Genomic DNA, 17,332 nt, shown 5'->3' with positions numbered 1-17,332 from the left:
AGTAGTGCAATGGCTGGATCATAGGGTAGCTCAATTTTTAACTTTTTAAGGGACCTCCACACTGTTTTCCAGAGTGGCTGTACCAACTTGCATTCCCACCAACAATGTAGGAGGGATCCCCTTTCTCCACATCCTCTCCAGCAATTGTTGTTTCTTGCCTTGTCAATTTTTGCCATTCTAACTGGCGTAAGGTGGTATCTTAGTGTGGTTTTGATTTGAATTTCCCTGATGGCTAATGATTTTGAACATTTTTTCATGTGTCTGTTAGCCATTTGTATGTCATCATTGGAAAAGTGTCTGTTCATATCTTCTGCCCATTTTATGATTTGTTGATTTGTTTCTCGTGTATTGAGTTTGAGAAGTTCTTTGTAGATCTTGGATACCAGTCTTTTATCTGTAGCCTCCTTGCTGCTCTTGCACACACCATGCGTGTTCCTGCCAAAGGGCCTTTGCACTGACTGCTCCCTTGACCAGAAACACTCTTCCTCAGGCGTCCACGTGGCTCATTCTCTCCCCTCCTTTGGTCTCTGCTCAAGTGGCACCCAATCAACCTATCAGTGAGGCTTTATTCGTCAACCCGTATAAAATATCAGCCCCACCCCCTTATCCATATGCCCTCTACCTGGATTTAGTTTTCTTGTATTACTTTTCACCATCTGACATATTATATATTTACTGGTTTATTTGTGTATTGCTGTAAGCTCTGTGAAGGCAGGAACTATGTTTTTTTCACTGCCTTAAAAATGCCTGATGCATAGTAGGTGCTCAGTAAATATTTGTTGAATGGAATGTGTGAGTGGGTAGCATGGTTGCTCAGAGCCGTTAGGCCCAGAAAGCACAAAGGCTAGTGCTCACAGTACTTTTGGTTGCCCATGAAAATGTTTGGGTATGTTTTAAAATCAGGAAAAAAAAAAAAAAACAACCATGAACTTTTAGAGTCAAAGATTATATTTGTCTTTATAGCAATACAGCTATAAAATGTCTTCAAAAGTGGACCTGGCTTAGAGATCTGACGGAGTGATCATTAAAATAAGATGGGGGGCATCTGGGTGGCTCAGTGGGTTAAGCATCTGACTTTGGCTCAGGTCATGATCCCAGGGTCCTAGGATCAGCCAGGCATCGGGCTCCCTGTTCACGGGGGAGTCAGCTTCTCCTCCTCCCTTCCCCTCTGTCCCTCCCCCAGTTCATTCTCTCTCTCTCAATAAATAATTAAAATCTTTTTTTAAAAAGTTAAAAAATAAGATAGGATGAGTAACGCTACTGGGTTCCATGGAATGTGCAATGAGACTTCCATGCAGTCTAATGTCTTCTGGAAACATACGCAGATTAAAGGAAGAAGACATATTTCATCTTTTGATTACCCCCAGGCTCTTGACGCACTCAAGCTGGCCTTTCCCCCACCTGCTTTGTGGTCTCCTTTTGTGTTTCTATTTGGATTTCTAGGGTTAACATTTATGTTATGAAGGAAAGCCCCCTCCTTCCTTCCCTTGGCACTTCCTTCCCTTGGCTCTCTCCGCTGGCCCCGTGCTACCTGGTTTCCTGGCCTGCACTTGACATGGTTAGTTCCTCCATCCTGTGGGTCTCACCTGGAATGCGTGCTGCCAGGTCTCTGCTTCATCCTGGAGCGGGCATGAACATAAGCCGGATGAGGATTTGTGCCTGCCTTGCCTCTGCTGTTCATGTCTTGATAAAAGTAGGTTTGCCCACTTCTCATTTGCTTGGCTGCTTAGTAAACAGAAGCGTCTGTACTTTTAACTGACTCCTTCTAGGAGTTTTTGAATCTTGGGTACATGGTGTCCTCAGTCACTTAAAAAGTCTGCATTGGTTACTCAGGGGCTGATTTTGCTCCTCAAACTTGTTAGCCCTTTCAAGTTCATGGAGCAGGTGGGCATGCAGGGAGGCCTTACCTTGTTAGGCACTGCCTTGGCCCTCCATCTTCATCTCTGTGTACTCTGGAAACAGGCTTGAATCCTTGGAGCAGGAATCCCTGAGCCTGACACCTGCCCTAGACCTCACATAAAACGTCTAACGTTAGAGTTGCGGTGGGAGATCCTGTCCTTGGAAAGGCCAGATGGGGGCCTTCTCTCCCGGTCATGGTCAGCCAGCTGTTACGGCAGCACCTGCCTTAGACTCCAAGGGGATCAAGTCAGACAGGGTAGATGCATGGATACGAAGACAATATCTCTTCTCAAATGGCCCCAGAGAAAGTCCTCTACAGAAGAATAGTGACCTCACCACCCTGCCTCAAGAGCAGCCATTTCATAACTGAGACTTGCAGTGAGTAGTGCTGCCCAGGGAACCGTCAGGTCATAGCCAGAGGCGGGGCAGGCATCCGCTTTGGAAGGCCAGATGCCGCCCTCCTGCCCGCTGAGTTTCAGCCCCAGTGTCGCCTCCGCCACACCCACTTTGATTGGCCTGGCTTTCAGCGTCGAGTCCTTTGGGGTTCAATCTTGCACCTGGTTGGGTAAACACAACTCAGCTGAAAAGCTCAGACTCGCCACCAGATGCTGGAGTTTATAATCTGATTTGAAACCTGTGTTTTTATTCTGCAACAGCCGGGGGAAGCTGTAGGTAGGAGAAGCAACCATCTTTTCACGTGTTCTCCACATGTTTTCCTAGCGGTAATAAAGTATCAGGGTGCGAGAATAGGAAAAGACGTATTCCCCAGAAGTCCATTCAGGAGAGCACTGTATTTGTTTGGAAGGGGTATTTTAACGTGCCTCCTGAGTGGACAGTGATGCTCCGAGGACACATTTAAGCAGTGATCACAGAACTTCCACGCTTTCCTAAACAGGGAGAGGAACATTCTCCTCCGTGGTGAGAGAGGGACGAAGGGGGAAGAGGTAGCAGTACAGTGAAAGGGCTTTGTGCGAAGGGTGACGAAGCCCCTCCTAGGGAACACCTCCCCCCAGTCTTCCGTGAAGCACACCAAACACACATCACTGTGAGGGGTGTGCTGTTGCTGAATTCCAAAGACGCATTGGGTTTCAAGTTGGGGCTCGTGGGTCTGTGGGGTGAGGAAGCCAGGAGACCAGGAGACCAGGAGACAGAGAGCCTGATGGAAATGGGCGCGACTTTCAGAAAAGAAACTGGGAGGTTCAAGGTCATTGGACCTGGATCCCCAAGGCATGGTGTCTTCTCACTGACTTCTGAGTTACCTTATATGTTCAAAGAATGATTCATCCTCTGATCTTGATGCAGAAAACGAATGTTCACAAAATGCTGGAAATGAGGAAAACCTCCCTAGCAAGGAGCTTCTGGTTGGTCCACCTGAAGATCCAAACTAGGATGTGAGGGCTGGGTCCCCAACTGGATTGACTAGTGGGTAATGGTGAATGAGGGTGAGCTTAGTCTTGAAATGAGGAAGGGCAAAGGAGGTGAGAGCAGCCCAGTGCCTGGGCCGGGAGACTCCTGGGCCCTTGGCAGGTGAGGGCAGAGGTGGGATGGAACAGGAAAGCTGCACCACGGTCTGGTAGCCGGACCTGGGCTTATCTCTGAGAAGGACAGCCCAGTGATGCTGGCAGGAACCCTGGGGCCGGCCTAGCTGGCCCCCTTGTGACAGCTGCTGCCCCTGAGGCTTCCAGGTGTACCTGCAGGATGAGAGCATCCGCCGTGCAGTTCGCGGACATCATGCTGGACAGCATCTGTCATCACTGCCCACAAACTTGGGTTTCTCCTTCCTCCGTCTCGGAGCTAACTCAGAACTTGTTTCACTTCCAGGTGGCAAGACAGGGCAGGCCCCTGGCTCCCGCGCACCTTCTCCCCGGCTTCCCACGAAAACTATCGGTGGCCCACTTAACCCCCCTGCATCTCCCAGGCTAGGCAATGCCTCCGAGGCTCATGGCGCTGCCAGGACAATCCCTCCTCGCCCCAGCATGCCTGCCCCACCGCCTCCGACCCCGCCCCCACCTCCTCCACCCCTACCCCCACCCCTACCCCCACCCCTGCCCACTTCCTCCCCCACCAAAGCTCCACTGGTGTCCCCACCTGGCCCGCCCACCAAAGGGAACCCCCCAGGGGTTGTACCCCCTCTCCCCTCTGTACCGCCCCCTCCCCCTCCTCCCCCACCTCTCCCTCCAACCCCACCCCCACCCCCCCTGGCCTCTGTTCTCAGTGACAAGGCCGTGAAGCCTCAGCTAGCCCCCTTGCACCTGCCGCCCATCCCACCCCCACTCCCTCTCCTCCCACCTTGTGGGTATCCCGGGCTCAGCACAGATGCTGCCAACCCTGCCCAAGATGTGCGGGAGCCTCCCGCCCCACCGCCTCCACCACCCCCACCTCCTCTTTATGCCTCCTGTACCCCAAGGTCCTCTGTGCCTGCACCTCCTTTGCCAGGAGCTAACAACAACACTGAAGGCCCACTCCCACTGCCCCCCAAGTCTCCCAGCTTCCAGGCCCAGCCACCCAAGTCCGGCATGCAGGCCTTGCCGGCACCGCCGGCCCCTCCAGGATCCCAGCCATTCCTGCAGAAGAAGAGGCCCGGCCGAGGCCCAGGTAAGCACCAGTCTTCTGGTCCAGGATGTCCATATCAGAAGAACACTCAACCCTCGCCAGTGATTATGAAGGTGCTAGGGACACAGCCAGAGGTCTGGTCCTAGAGAAGAGCCGCTTGGGAACACCTTGAGATGTCTTAACTCTTGGATTTTGTTTTAGAACAGAGCTATCAGTGCCCCTCATGGAGCACAATAAAACTTGTTGTATGGGACTTTCTGTTGTATTCATGTTAGAGACAGGAAACCAAGGGGGAGGGAGGCTGAAAGACTTGTCCAAGATCATACAGACCACCGGCCATGCATTCTGGCTTTGATCTTCTTGCGATTACTAGCTGCGTGACTCTGGTCAATCACTTAGCCTCTCTGCTTCCTTCTCCTCATCTGTAAAAGGGGGACAGCAATAGTTCCCTCCTCTTGTGATTGTTGGAGCAGGGCCTGGCAACATTGAGCTCTAGAGAAGGGTTCTTTATTCTTACTCTTGTTGTTCATTCGCCCAAATCTCCCGTCTGCGGTGGAGGGGGCTGTGGATGCAGTTTGTTTCCAGAACCAGGTGTCTGGTGTAATTTTTGCCTGAGTTACTAGTCTGGCTCCCAGCCACAGTCTGCATTGGCCCTCAGCAGATTGGATTAGCATTCTGTCTTCTTTTTGGCAGGTGCTCATGCTGACTCAAGAAAATTAAGGGTCTGTATTTTGAGCCAAAAATTAAAAATAATTCCTTCACATACCTAGCAGAAAGGGTTTTGGATTGAGTATGCATGCCCATAACTGATCTCTACATAGTGGGGAGGCTTCATTCGCCTCTACTGTCCTTCCGAATGGAAAGTATACCCACATACACACATATCCACACACACACATCCACACGTGCCCATAAACACCACACCCCCCCCAACCCACGTCCACACTCACACACGCACATATTCTTTGGTCTTTAAGAAAATCTTTTCATGCAGAAGGTTTCTTAAATGTATTTCCTCAAATTAAAAATAGCACAAGCTCACTGTAGAGCAAATAGAAAGAAACAGAAATCACCTACAATAACATCACCCAGAAATAAAAGCTGTCATATTTGCGTGTATTTCCTTTCATTTTTTTTTCTGAAAATATCTACAGATCTACAAAGTTAATCTTATTTTGAATATACAATGTTCTATGCTGTTTTAATTTAATATTATATTAAATTATTTAATATATATTATTTATTTAATATATATTATTTAATTATTTAATATATATTAAATTATTTAATATTATATTAAAGCAGTCTCATCCAGTTGCTAAAGTTTGTTCATAAGCATATTGATAGGATCATCAGCGTTGGCCAGATTTCTAGTATTAAACTGATTCTAATTTTTGTTATTATGGCTAATATTGCAGGAAATACTTTTGTAGTAATTATCATCCACCTTTTGGATATTTTGAAAGGACAGTTTCCTCAAAAGGAATTCCCGGTACAAAGGGCAAGGATATTTTTAAGGCTCTTGCTCACAAGAGAGAAGGTTCAAGGCATTCTCTTTTCACCGGACTGGTCGCCATAAGGGCCAGCGTTCGTCCCGGGGAGCTGCCTATGATTCTGAAGTGTTCACGGGTGGTGAGAAAAACAGTGCCTTAGATTCAGAGAGACTGGAGCGCAGCCTGGCCTCTCCACCCATTCCTGGGTAACCTCGTGCCCATTTTTTAAATGGTTCTTGAAACTTGCTTTTTTTTTTCCTTTTTTGGCAAATGGAAACCATAATGAGACCGTTCACATAGGGTTGTTACGAATATTCAGTGAGAAAATGTGCCTGGAGTGCATTGCGTGGAGCTGGGGCTCAGCCGTGTTATACCCATACCACGTGTAGGGCAGCTTTTCCTCCAGAAGAGAGCTCAGCAGCCACGGTCGGCCCTTCGTCCCCTGAGTCTGCTTACGGGAGCAAGTAAATCCTAGTGGGTCCTGGTTCCAAGGAGGGGAAGACCGGAGTGGTAAAGTCAAGGCCAGCAAGAGATGCTTGTCTGGCCTCTCTCCTTGTGTCTTTGGATGCGAAACTTCGTTTCCCCGAACAACATGAGGGCAGTTTCTGCCTCAAGCCAACTGGGGAGGGGGGAGAGAAAGAGGCTGTAATGGTGGACATTTTGTGGTGGGTGAGGGTGGATTTAGGCTGACTGGAGGGAGAAGAGAGGGTCTGTAATGCAGGGAACCCACGTAAGCAGAATCCCGGGGACAGGAGCAAGCCCCACAGCTTGCTCGCCTCGCCTCCCTCTGTGCCTTGTCTACAGACAGTCCTTCCCTTTCTTCAGACTCTGCAGCCTTCTGATCCTGAGGGTTGCTGTCGTCGTTCATCTTGTCGCAGCAGCTAATGTTTACTGAATCCTACTGCATGCCACTTGACTTCATTCATTCAACCCTCTCAACACCCCCAGGAGGCGTGTGTACTGTGATCCCCATTTTACAGATGAGGAAACAGAGGCACAAAGAGGTTGTCATTATCCCAGCAGGAGAGCTGGAATTCAGTCCCAAGCGGCCTAGCCCCAGAGGCAGCCCTTTTATTCACCAGATCATATGACATCCAGAGACCTCAGTACCTCACTTCTCCCAGGAGGTTATAGCATCTTCTGTCCCCCTTCCTGTATCTGAATATACTGGCATCTTTTCTATAAGGGACCGGTGGAGGAAAGCTAAATCCACCCCCAGCACCCCCTGCGAGATCACCTACCACGGAGCTTTCAAGCAGAAGCCAGCAGGCCCCAGCCTGGACCCCGACACAGCAGCCCGGAGGTCAGCTGCGGAACGGAAGCCTGCATATCATCGGTAAGGGGGCCCACCTTGTGCTGTGCTGGCTGCCAGTGAGGGAGTGTTTTCCCCTGGCCCTCGGAAGGAGTTTGTCAGCCCACCATTTCAGGGTGCATGCTTCACAAGAACAGGGAGCTCACTCTAGGGCAAAATAGCCTGCAAGTTGTGCTAAATAAAGCTTCTCTTGAGGCTTTCTGGAGGTTCCAGAACTCATTCTCTAACTTTCTGACTGCGAGGAGAAAGAGGGAAGAAAACCAACATGCAAACTGTATACGTGTGTGTCTGTCTGTCTCCATGGAGAAATCCATGCATATTGGATTAGAATAGAAAGAATAGAGTGGTCTGGAAAAGGTGAAAGGATGAAGAGAAGACCCGCCAGACAGAGGGACAGTTAGAGCAAAAATACTGAGATAGGAAGGAAATTCTCTGGGGTCAGACCTATACCCTAGATCACAAAGCAGGGACTCAACTCATAAAAGGGCCACAAGACTCCTCTCCTCTTGCAGTCAGGAGCTCAGGGAAAATCCTATTTGCTTTGGGGAGCCCAGGAACCCCACCAGATATAAGCCATGCTCACTCCCCCCAGCCAAGCTGAGGACTTCTATTCTGCTCACCCCTCCCAAACAAAGCCCTCCCTAGGGGCTCAGGGGTAGCTTCAGGCCACGGGGACTTTGCTGGTCCCTTGTTGCTGTCACGTTCCCCGCCTCTGATCTGGACCCTGGATAGCTCTGTGGGACTTCTCCTTAAGATGTTGGTCAAAGCGAGGTGGGGTGGATGATAGGGAGAGTCTGTGGATTTCACTTTTCCTGATTTCCTTGTCTGAGCTAAGCAGTCAAAATCGAGAGGTAGATGGAGGTATCTTCAGGGGGAATAGCCCAGCCATTAAAACACTTGCGCTGCGCAGGCAAACCTGTGTGCTCCTGGAAATTTCCAAAACTTGGGTCATCACAATAACCAGAGTAATTTTGCGATTTTCCACGTGTGCAGATGACTTTGAATCTAAATTCACGTTTCATACTGTGGAAGACTTTCCTCCTCCGGACGAGTATAAGCCGTGCCAGAAGATTTACCCCAGCAAAATCCCCAGAAGTAAGTACCACCTTGGGAAGCCTCTCGGTTTTCCCTGACCCTCCAGAATTAAGTGCTTCGTGTACATTGATTGGCCACAGGCTGCCTAAAGGATGATGTCATGATTTCACTATACTACGAAGAATACAGTGCTATTCATACTTCTGGAAGTATCTGAACACTTATTTAGTCTGGCCCCAAGGATTCATTTAGAAGGTTTTTACAGAACTCTAGAGTTAATTGTTTGGCTTTGGATTTGAGTGCCTGGATTTACCACTTTCCCTCCCCTCCCTAGGGCTTTTGACAAGGGAGCTAACCACCCCAAGACAACAGCAAAATGGGATACAGGAGCTTTGTATTAATACCCAGAGAAGACTCTAGAAGACCCCAATCCAGAACTCTGGCAGACTGTGAAATAGAGACTGTCCTTCAGTGGTTCTCAACCTTGAATACACATTAGAATGACCAACAGAGCTTTTAAAAATCCCAAAGGCCAGGCTACACCGAGACCCACTAAATCAAAATATGCAGGGAGGGACCCACGTGGTATTTTTGAAAGCTGCCAGGTGATTCCAGTGTCCAGCCAAGGCTGAAAATCTCAGGCTGGTAAGAGCCTGACTTCTCCCAATTTCATCACGTGGCCAGCCTACAAGTGAAGGCTGCTTACCTACTAGCCCTAAGAGTGGAAGAAGAGGAGCTGGCGTCCCTCGGGGCTGAAAGGGCAGGGAGGCAAGCACTCTAGGAAAACAGGAAGCGAAGAAAAGCAAGGTGGGGTGTTAACCACACAGAGAAGCTGCCTGTTTGTTAGCGTGAGGCAGTTCTGGTCCAGCGCTGAGCCAGTTCAGTCGGGCAGGGGCTGCTAAGGGGGGGCAGAGGCAACAACATGGAGTGAGGGTGTTTCCCACCCTACAACTGGAGTCAGGCCCCCAGTCCGTGTCCTGGGGTAGCCCAAGACCATGAACTGGGCTCTTCGACCCTTTCCCTTCAGAAGGACTTTGGTGAAGTCGCTCCTCCAAGGTTCAGCTTCCTGCAGGCAGACCTGCTTAGGTCATAGGTCCTCTTGGAATCAGCCTGGGCAGGTCTTTTTCTGCTGGCCTGTGGGATTGCGCATTTAGAGAGAAGTGACCTTGTGTGCTTTTTAAATAATATGCAGAGACTACTGCTCTGAACTAAGAGAGAGAAGAAGGAGAGAGGAGCAGCATGAGGCAGAGGGCCAAAGATGGAGTCAGTATTGTCAGCATGCCTGCAAGGCTCATTTCCTTTCCCTAAGCTGGTGTCTGCTAACTGGCCACATTCATGCCACAAACACCACCATCCTCTGTTACACCAAGACTGTGACAGGTGAATGTGATACCTGGCCCCTGGAGGCTTTTTAGTTACTGACACTAAACCTAAACCAGAGGTCAGCAACCATTTTCTCTATAGGGCCAGAAACGACATATTTGAGGCTCTGTGGGCCATATGGTCTTGGTCACCACTACTCGGTCGTGCTGTTTTGACCTGCAAGGAGCCATAGACAATACATAAATGAATGGGCACGGCTGTCTTCCAATAAAGCTTTATTTATTAAAAAAACAGGTGCCGGCTGGATTTGGTCTGCCGGCCATATTTTGCTGATCTTGGCCCGAAACCATTCCAGAAAAGCAGATGCTTCAAAATCTCACTACTTTCTCAGTAGCGTGCTATGCAGTCCTTCAACCTTCAGACTCAGTAAATTCTAAAGTTAGCTGCATTTTGAGCCCATGGTGCCCAGTCTCTCCCTGAGAATGCAAGAGAGGCCATGCCTCGTGTAGCTCGCCAGGGGGGCGCAGCTGGCCATGCGCGCTGTACTCCTCTCATCTCAGAGAAGTGGTCAGATCCATGCCCACACACACAAATAATCTGATGCAGTTAAAAAAAAAAAAAAGAAGAAGAAGAAAAGAAAAAAAAAAAAGCCTGCGAAGTGAACTGACATCCTACAGACCAGAAAGGGTATTTGCGATTTCAAAAATAAAATGTGGTTTTTCGATTGAGGCAGCATTGGCAGGCATAAAATCCTCCTGCGGCTTCCAGCCCAATTACATGAGCATGTTCCTGCCGTCCCTGGGAGCCGTAGGTAGAACCATGGTAATTCTATTAGTGTGAGTCTGATACAGTTCATGCCTGTCTGATTCCATTTCTTCTTACAGTTTTCCTCCTGCTCCCCATTGACCTGGTTCCCCGAGACTGGAGCTCCTCATGGTCTGGGAGACTGTTGCTGCTTTCGGATGAGTGTGTTCTCACGCTGTCTTGCAGCACTTCTCGCTGTCTCCTCCCACTTGCTCGCTTTCTCTCTCTGCTCCTGACACACACACAGCGCACAAACACCCTGATATGTAGCTCTTCCACTGGTTCTCGTCACTGTCTCCACCCTGCACGTATTAGCTGTTTTCCTTCTTTGATAAGATGATTTTACCAAATTTTTTAAATGTTTTAAAAATGCACTAGGTTCCTCAGTAAGTCAATCATAGAATTACCATGGGACCCAGCAATTCCACTCTGGGGAATACACCCAAAAGAATTGAAAATGGGGGTTCAAACAAGAGGTCATGTACAAATATTCACAGCAGCACTATTCGCAGTCACCAAAGGTAGAAACATCCAGTGTCCATCCACTGATGGATGGATCAACAGCATGTCTAGCCATGCAATGGAATATTCTTTGACAACAGAAGGAAATGAAGCATGGATACATGCTACAACATGGATAAACCTTGGGAACATCATGATGAGTGACCGAAGGCAGACACAAAAGGCCACATGTTGTGTGATTCCATTTACATGATGTAGCCAAAACAGGCAAATCCTTAAAGACAGAAAGTAGAGTTAGCAGTTGCCAGGGGCTGGGGCTATGAAGAATGAGGAGGGACTCCTAAACGGTACGGGCTTCCTTTTGGGGTGATGCCTATGTTCTGAAACTAGACAGAGGTGATGGTTGCACAATGCTGTGAATGTATTCAGGGTCACCCGTGGTAAATTTTATGTTACGTGCATTGTACTGAAACAAAGTAGGAAAAAACACCCTATCAGGAGGAATCTTTGGGAAAAATTGCGTAGGTCACAAATATTTATTAACATAGTGATGATAGAGTAACGTTGTCATCATATTGACAGATACTTACGGAGGCCCCTGCCCATTTAGATAAATGATCCCCTGACACACCCTCAAGAAATTCACATTTTAGGGGAGAAAGGGAGGAGAGACAGACACCCAAATGTAACATTTCAGTCTGGTGTTCCCCGCAAACCATCCTGATCACAGTCGGTTCAGTGGGAAAGTGGCTGGTTAGAAATCTGTTTATATCCCAACTCCTTTTTTATATATATAATTTTAATTGTGGTTTAAAAACACATAACATGAAGTTTTCCATCTTAACTATGTTTAAGTGTACAGTTCACTCGTGTTAAGTACATTCACATTGTTGTGCAACCGATCTCCAGAACTCCTTTCATCCTGCAAAACTAAAGCTCTGTACCATTAAACCCGTGTAAATAGCAACCACCATTCCACTTCCTGGCTCTAAGAGTTTGACTACTCTTGGTACCGCATATAAGTGGAATCATATAATATTTGACTTTTTGAGACTGGCTTTCTTTCATTTAGCACAGTGTCCTCAAGGTTTTTCACTTTGTAGCATCTGTCAGAATTTCCTTCCTTTCTAAGGCTAAATAATATTCCATTGTCTGTCTGGATGACATTGTGTTTATCCACTCATCCATCAGTGGACACTTGGGTTGCCTCATGCTACTATGAATGTGGGTGTACAAGTATCTCTTTGAGTCCCTGCTTTCACTTCTTTGGGGTATATCCCCAGAAATGGAATTGCTGGATCATATGGTAATTCGATTTCTGATCATTTGAGGACCCACCATACTGTTTTCCATCGTACACTCCCACCATTTGACATTCGCATCAACAGCACACAAGAGTTTCTTCACATCATTACTCACACTTGCTGTTCTCTGGTTTTTTTGATAGTAACCATCCTAATAGGTGTGCAGTGGTAGCTCGTTGTGGCCCAATTCCTGTTTTAAAATAGTTACTTTACACTTAGGGCACAACCAGCCACCATTGTTTCCATTAGCAAAGAAACTTCTCCAGCAAGTGCTGCAGTCACTTTACCAATACTGGGTGGTTCATGTCATGAAATCAGAGGATGAGCTATTCCAGGACTGACAGAATCCGTAGACACTGCCAGTGGCCAAACATTTATCTCCGCCTCTGTGGAGGGCAGCAGGGCAGGAAGGACCTCTGCCCTGTGCTTACCTTAGCTGTTCTCGTCATAAGCTGTCTTCCAGCAACCCACTCTTTTACCACCATTGCTGTCCTAGACTACTCCCTTATTCCTCTGAGCTGGCAAAAGTGTTGTCATGTCTATAAAACATCTCCCTTGACCTACTCTGGCCCCTGGGCCATTTCTCTGCTCCTCTCACAGCCAGTGCCATGTCTACTTCCTCTCTTCCTGTCCTCTCAGACATTTTCCCCCTACCACGCCATGGAAAGAGTCCTTAGCAAGGCCACCAGGGGACCTCCATGTTGCCAAAGCCAGGGGTCAGAGGTGTTATCTAGAATCCATTACTCCCTCCTGTGAAGCACATCTTCGCTTAGATTTTCTGACAGCCCTCTCTCTCCTCCTCCTTCCACTTTGTGCTCACCGGTCCTCCATTTTTTGTTATGCCAAACACTTTGGAGTCATCTTTGGCTTCTTTCTTTCTCTTCTGCTCCCACATCCCGCTTACCAGGAAAATCTCAGGGCTCCTTCTGTGAAATGTATGCCCAATCTGCTCTCTCTCACCTCCTCTGCTACTCTCAGCCTGGCTAAAACCACTGTCGTTTCTCATCTGGAGGCTGCGGGAAGCTGCTGATGGCTTCCCTGCTCCATACTTGCAGGTCCCATGATTCGTCTAAAGCCCAAGTCCAGGCAGACCACCCTCTGCTCCAAATCCTCCCCTGAGTTCCCGTCACACTCTGTGTCAGTTAGAAATCCCCACCATGGCTCAGAGGACCTACCGGAAGTGCCCACACACCCTGCCCCACTCCCTACAAAACCTCATTTTGCTCCAACAGCACAGACCACCGACAGCTTATAGAACATTCCAAACACACTCCCACCTCTGGGCTCTGGGCTCTTTGCACTTGCTGTTCCTTCTATGGGACACTTTCCCCAGATGTCTGTGAGACTCATTCCCTGCATCCTTTGGGTCTTTGATCTAATGGCACTTTGTCAGAGAGTTCTTCTCTGACCAGTCTTTATTTAATAGCAGCCCTTCCCTCCCCATCACTTTTGTTCTCTTCATTCTGCTTTCTCAAAGCATTTGTCACTTCCTGACATATTATATACTTGCCTGTCTTTTCTCTGTTTCCCCCAGTACAGTGTAAGGCCCAGAAAAGAAGGGATGGTATCAATTTTTACTCACTGGTCTATCGCCAGCTCCCAGAATGGGGCCAGGCACGCAGACACTCGATAAATGCTTGTTGAATTAATAGACAAGAGTGTCGGGGCACCTGGGTGGCTCAGGCACTTGAGCATCTGGCTCTTGATTTGGGCTCCTCAGGTCACGATCTGAGGGTCATGAGATCGAGCCCTGCATTGAGCTCTGTGCTGAACGTGGAGCCTGCTTGGGATTCTCTCTCTCTCCCTCTTCTTCTGCCCACCCCCTGGCTCATGCACGCACGTGTGCTCTCTCTCTAAAATTGATAAGAATGTCCATATATATACGTATATGTATATGTATATGTATATGTATATATACACATTGCTAAACATTTGCAGAATAAAAAATTTGGCAACAGCACAAACCCCCAGCAATGGGGTTAAATAAATTAAGGAAGAGCCACGGGATAGAATGCCATGCATCCATTAAAATAGTGTTGTTGACTATTCAGCAACATGAGAAAATGTTTGAGAAGGAAAAGCAAAAGCACCAGTACACTAAAAGTACATAAAGTAGAACCGAAATTTGATTTTAAAAAAGAAATGATTTTGTAAATCTATATGGAGAGGGGAAAGGAGAAGATGTTGACCAAATAGAGAGAAAAGAGGCTAGAAAACGTACACTCAAATGTTCAGAGTGGTTAGCATTTAATAGTAGAATGCTGGGTGATTTTTATTTTCCTTATGCTTCATGATTTTTTCCAAGTTTTCTATAACAAATATATATTATTTTTAATAATCATTAAAACTAATTTTAAAATTCTAAAAATTCCAAATTATTGGGAGAGAGACTCTGATTGGCCGACACCTGGTCTGAGCACCTGTGGAGGGGAAGTGTGGCCCCATGGTACGCAGGGTGACTCCGCTAAGTTCTCTACAAGCGGGAAGTGGTCCGGAAGGAGTGGCAAGGCTCATACCAACCTCAACTATGACATGACAGTGGGGAAGGAGAGGAAAGGCCGGATATGTACTTTCTAAGGTCTCGATCTGGCAGATACTAGAATTATCATTCCCAATGAAACCTGTCATTTCCTTTGGTTCAAGACTGTGAGAGGCCCCCAGTGTTAGAACAGAAGGGCTCTTTGAGGTTGTCCAGCCCAACTCCTTCATATACAGCTGAAGAAACCGGGACAGGAATAGGATAGCCACCCCTGGTGACAGCTGGCGGCAAAGCTGGGGCTCGGGCTAAGGTTCTCTGTTCCGTGTCCGGTGCTCTGTGTACCACACCTTGCTCCCTCTCCAGCCTGTGCCACATAGCCCTTAGCTTGGAGAGACTGTGCTAGCCCAGGGTCGCCAGTGAGATCTGCTTCTCCTAGGAGTCCAGCTTCGTGCTAACTCACGTCCCCAGCCCGCAGGAGTCCCGCTGCAAGGCTGGCGGAGTTCTGGGAGGCTCTCAAAGAGACCCGGCTTGAATGGCCAGCCACGTCTGTGAATTCTCTCCTGCCCTCTGCATAAAAGCACAGGCTGGCTTGGTTTACAAATGACAAAAAATACAGCTGGAAGCCAGCTTGGCCCTCAAGCCTCTGCTTCTTCGGTGCCGGCACAGACTTTCTTCTCTAGGCCTCGCAGCTCCGAGAAGGCTTTCGTGTCTGGCTGCTTTGTTCAGCACCAAAGCGGAGGGGCCATCCGTATGCTGGAGGCCACGGCAGGGGTCACTTGGGCTGCTCTGGGGGCCCTCAGGTGCATGGGATCAGGTAGGGAGGTAAACAGTATTTCGTAATACAAGTTGGTGTTGCCAAAAGTTTGAAAACCAGTGTTTTTTAAGTGAACCTGAAACACAATTCTGCGGAAACACAGCCCGTGTAAAGGACTATTTCAGCAGAAGAACTCTCCTTTTTGAATTCTACTGATTCTAGTGACATCTCATGGCGGAAAAAAATCCCCTAAGGCAGTATGTGTATTAAAAGCACCCTCAGGGGCACCTGGGTGGTTCAGTCGGTTAAGCGTCTACCATCGGCTCAGATCTTGATCTCAGGGTTGTGAGATCGAGCCCCGTGTTGGACTCCCTACTCAGTGGGGAGTCTGCTTCTCCCTCTCCCACTGCCCCTACTCATGTTCTCTCTCTCTCTCTCTCAAATAAATAGAAGATTTTATTTATTTATTTGAGAGAGAGAGCGTACGAGGTGGAGAGAGAGATTGAGAGCAGGAGCAGGAGGGAGTAGCAGAGAGAGAGGGAGAAGCAGACACCCCGCGAGTGGAGAGCCAGATGCCAGACCCAATCCCAGGACCCTGGGATCATGACCTGAGCCACAGGCAGACACTTAACTGACTGAGCCACCCAGGCGGCCCAATAAATAAAATCTTAAAAACAAAAAACAAAAAACAAAAAAAACCACCCCGAGGAACCCTAACCCCTGGCCACACACTTCTAGCAGCAGTGAAGTTTCTTTTATAGCAAAATGCAAAATTTTCCCTCCTGTTTTATGAAGAAATTGATTCTCCTTTACCTCTGCTGTTGTTTCCAGTCATATTTATGAAAACTAGCAGGTACCACTTTCCTACAGAGAAACCTGTCTTATTGCCCAGTGGTTCTCCAAAGGGAGGATTTTGCCCCTCCTTCCCCACCCCCGGGACATGGGGCACTGTCTGGAGACATTTTTTTTGTTACAAATGCTCTGGGGGCTGGGGGAGATCCTCCTGGCACCTGGTGGCTAGAGAGCGGGGACGCTGTCCCACAGCCTGCAGCACACAGCCATCCCCACAGCCAAGAGTTATCCAGCCCACAATGTCAGCAGAGCCAAGTTAAGAAACCCTGGCCTAGAGCAAGGCTTTTCTGTAGTAGACTGGAGGTTCTTACACGTAAGAAGTAATTCCAGGGCCGTACTGCCACATGGAATTAAGTCGGGGGCTGTGTATCAGTGTCTTTTTACTTTTTGTTTAAAGATTTTATTTATTAATTTGACAGAGAGAGAGAGAGCACAAGCAGGGTGAGGGGCAGAGGGAGAAGCAGACTCCCCAGTGAGCAGGGAGCCCAATGTGGGACTCCATCCCAGGACCCTGAGATCATGACCTGAGTTGAAGGCAAATGCTGAACCGATTGAGCCACCCAGGCGCCCCTGTGTCTTTTTATTTTTAACTTAGTTAATAAACTGGCTAAAAACCTAGCACTCCCTATGTTATTTGCCCAAAAATATCTTTATTCTAGAACAAAGGCACTCATTGATTTAAAAAGTACTTTAATGAAAATTTCAGTGTCCATTGGATTAATATTTTATAAGTTGTAGAGACAGTTCCATGTGCTAGTTCATTTAAAAAACTATATCTTATCTTAACAGATTCTTAAGATGACTTACATGTTCGTTGTACTAAATATTTTTAAGAGATTTAAAAAAAAATAAACAACAGTAAATCCAGGAGGAATCCATTCAATATATTATTTCCATTTTTTTAAGTATTTGAGGTCATCCTATTTATACAATTTCTACCCTGCCTTTTTTCTCCTAAATTTCAAACATCTCCCCAAATTATTTTGTTTTGTAAACATTCAAACGGCCACTTCATACTCTGTCATATAGTTAGTGAACCCTGGATTTCCTAAATAGTTTTGT

General features: G+C 47.7%; 1 protein-coding gene across 1 annotated transcript in view; it reads left to right on the top strand.

The window, feature by feature from the left end:
- WIPF3 (WAS/WASL interacting protein family member 3) overlaps positions 1-17,332 on the top strand; it is an 87,406-nt gene that overhangs the window by 64,658 nt on the left and 5,416 nt on the right. Inside the window, exons 6-8 of the mRNA XM_040644551.1 lie at positions 3,721-4,494; positions 7,132-7,281; positions 8,251-8,352. Coding sequence (XP_040500485.1) covers positions 3,721-4,494; positions 7,132-7,281; positions 8,251-8,352 — 1,026 coding nt within the window. The remainder of the gene's footprint in view (positions 1-3,720; positions 4,495-7,131; positions 7,282-8,250; positions 8,353-17,332) is intronic.

The sequence above is a fragment of the Ursus maritimus genome, unplaced genomic scaffold, assembly GCF_017311325.1.
Source record: "Ursus maritimus isolate PB19 unplaced genomic scaffold, ASM1731132v1 scaffold_3, whole genome shotgun sequence".
Classification (NCBI taxonomy): domain Eukaryota; kingdom Metazoa; phylum Chordata; class Mammalia; order Carnivora; family Ursidae; genus Ursus; species Ursus maritimus.
The sequence above is the reverse complement of the archived record's forward strand: the minus strand, read 5'-3'. Positions and strand labels throughout refer to the sequence as shown.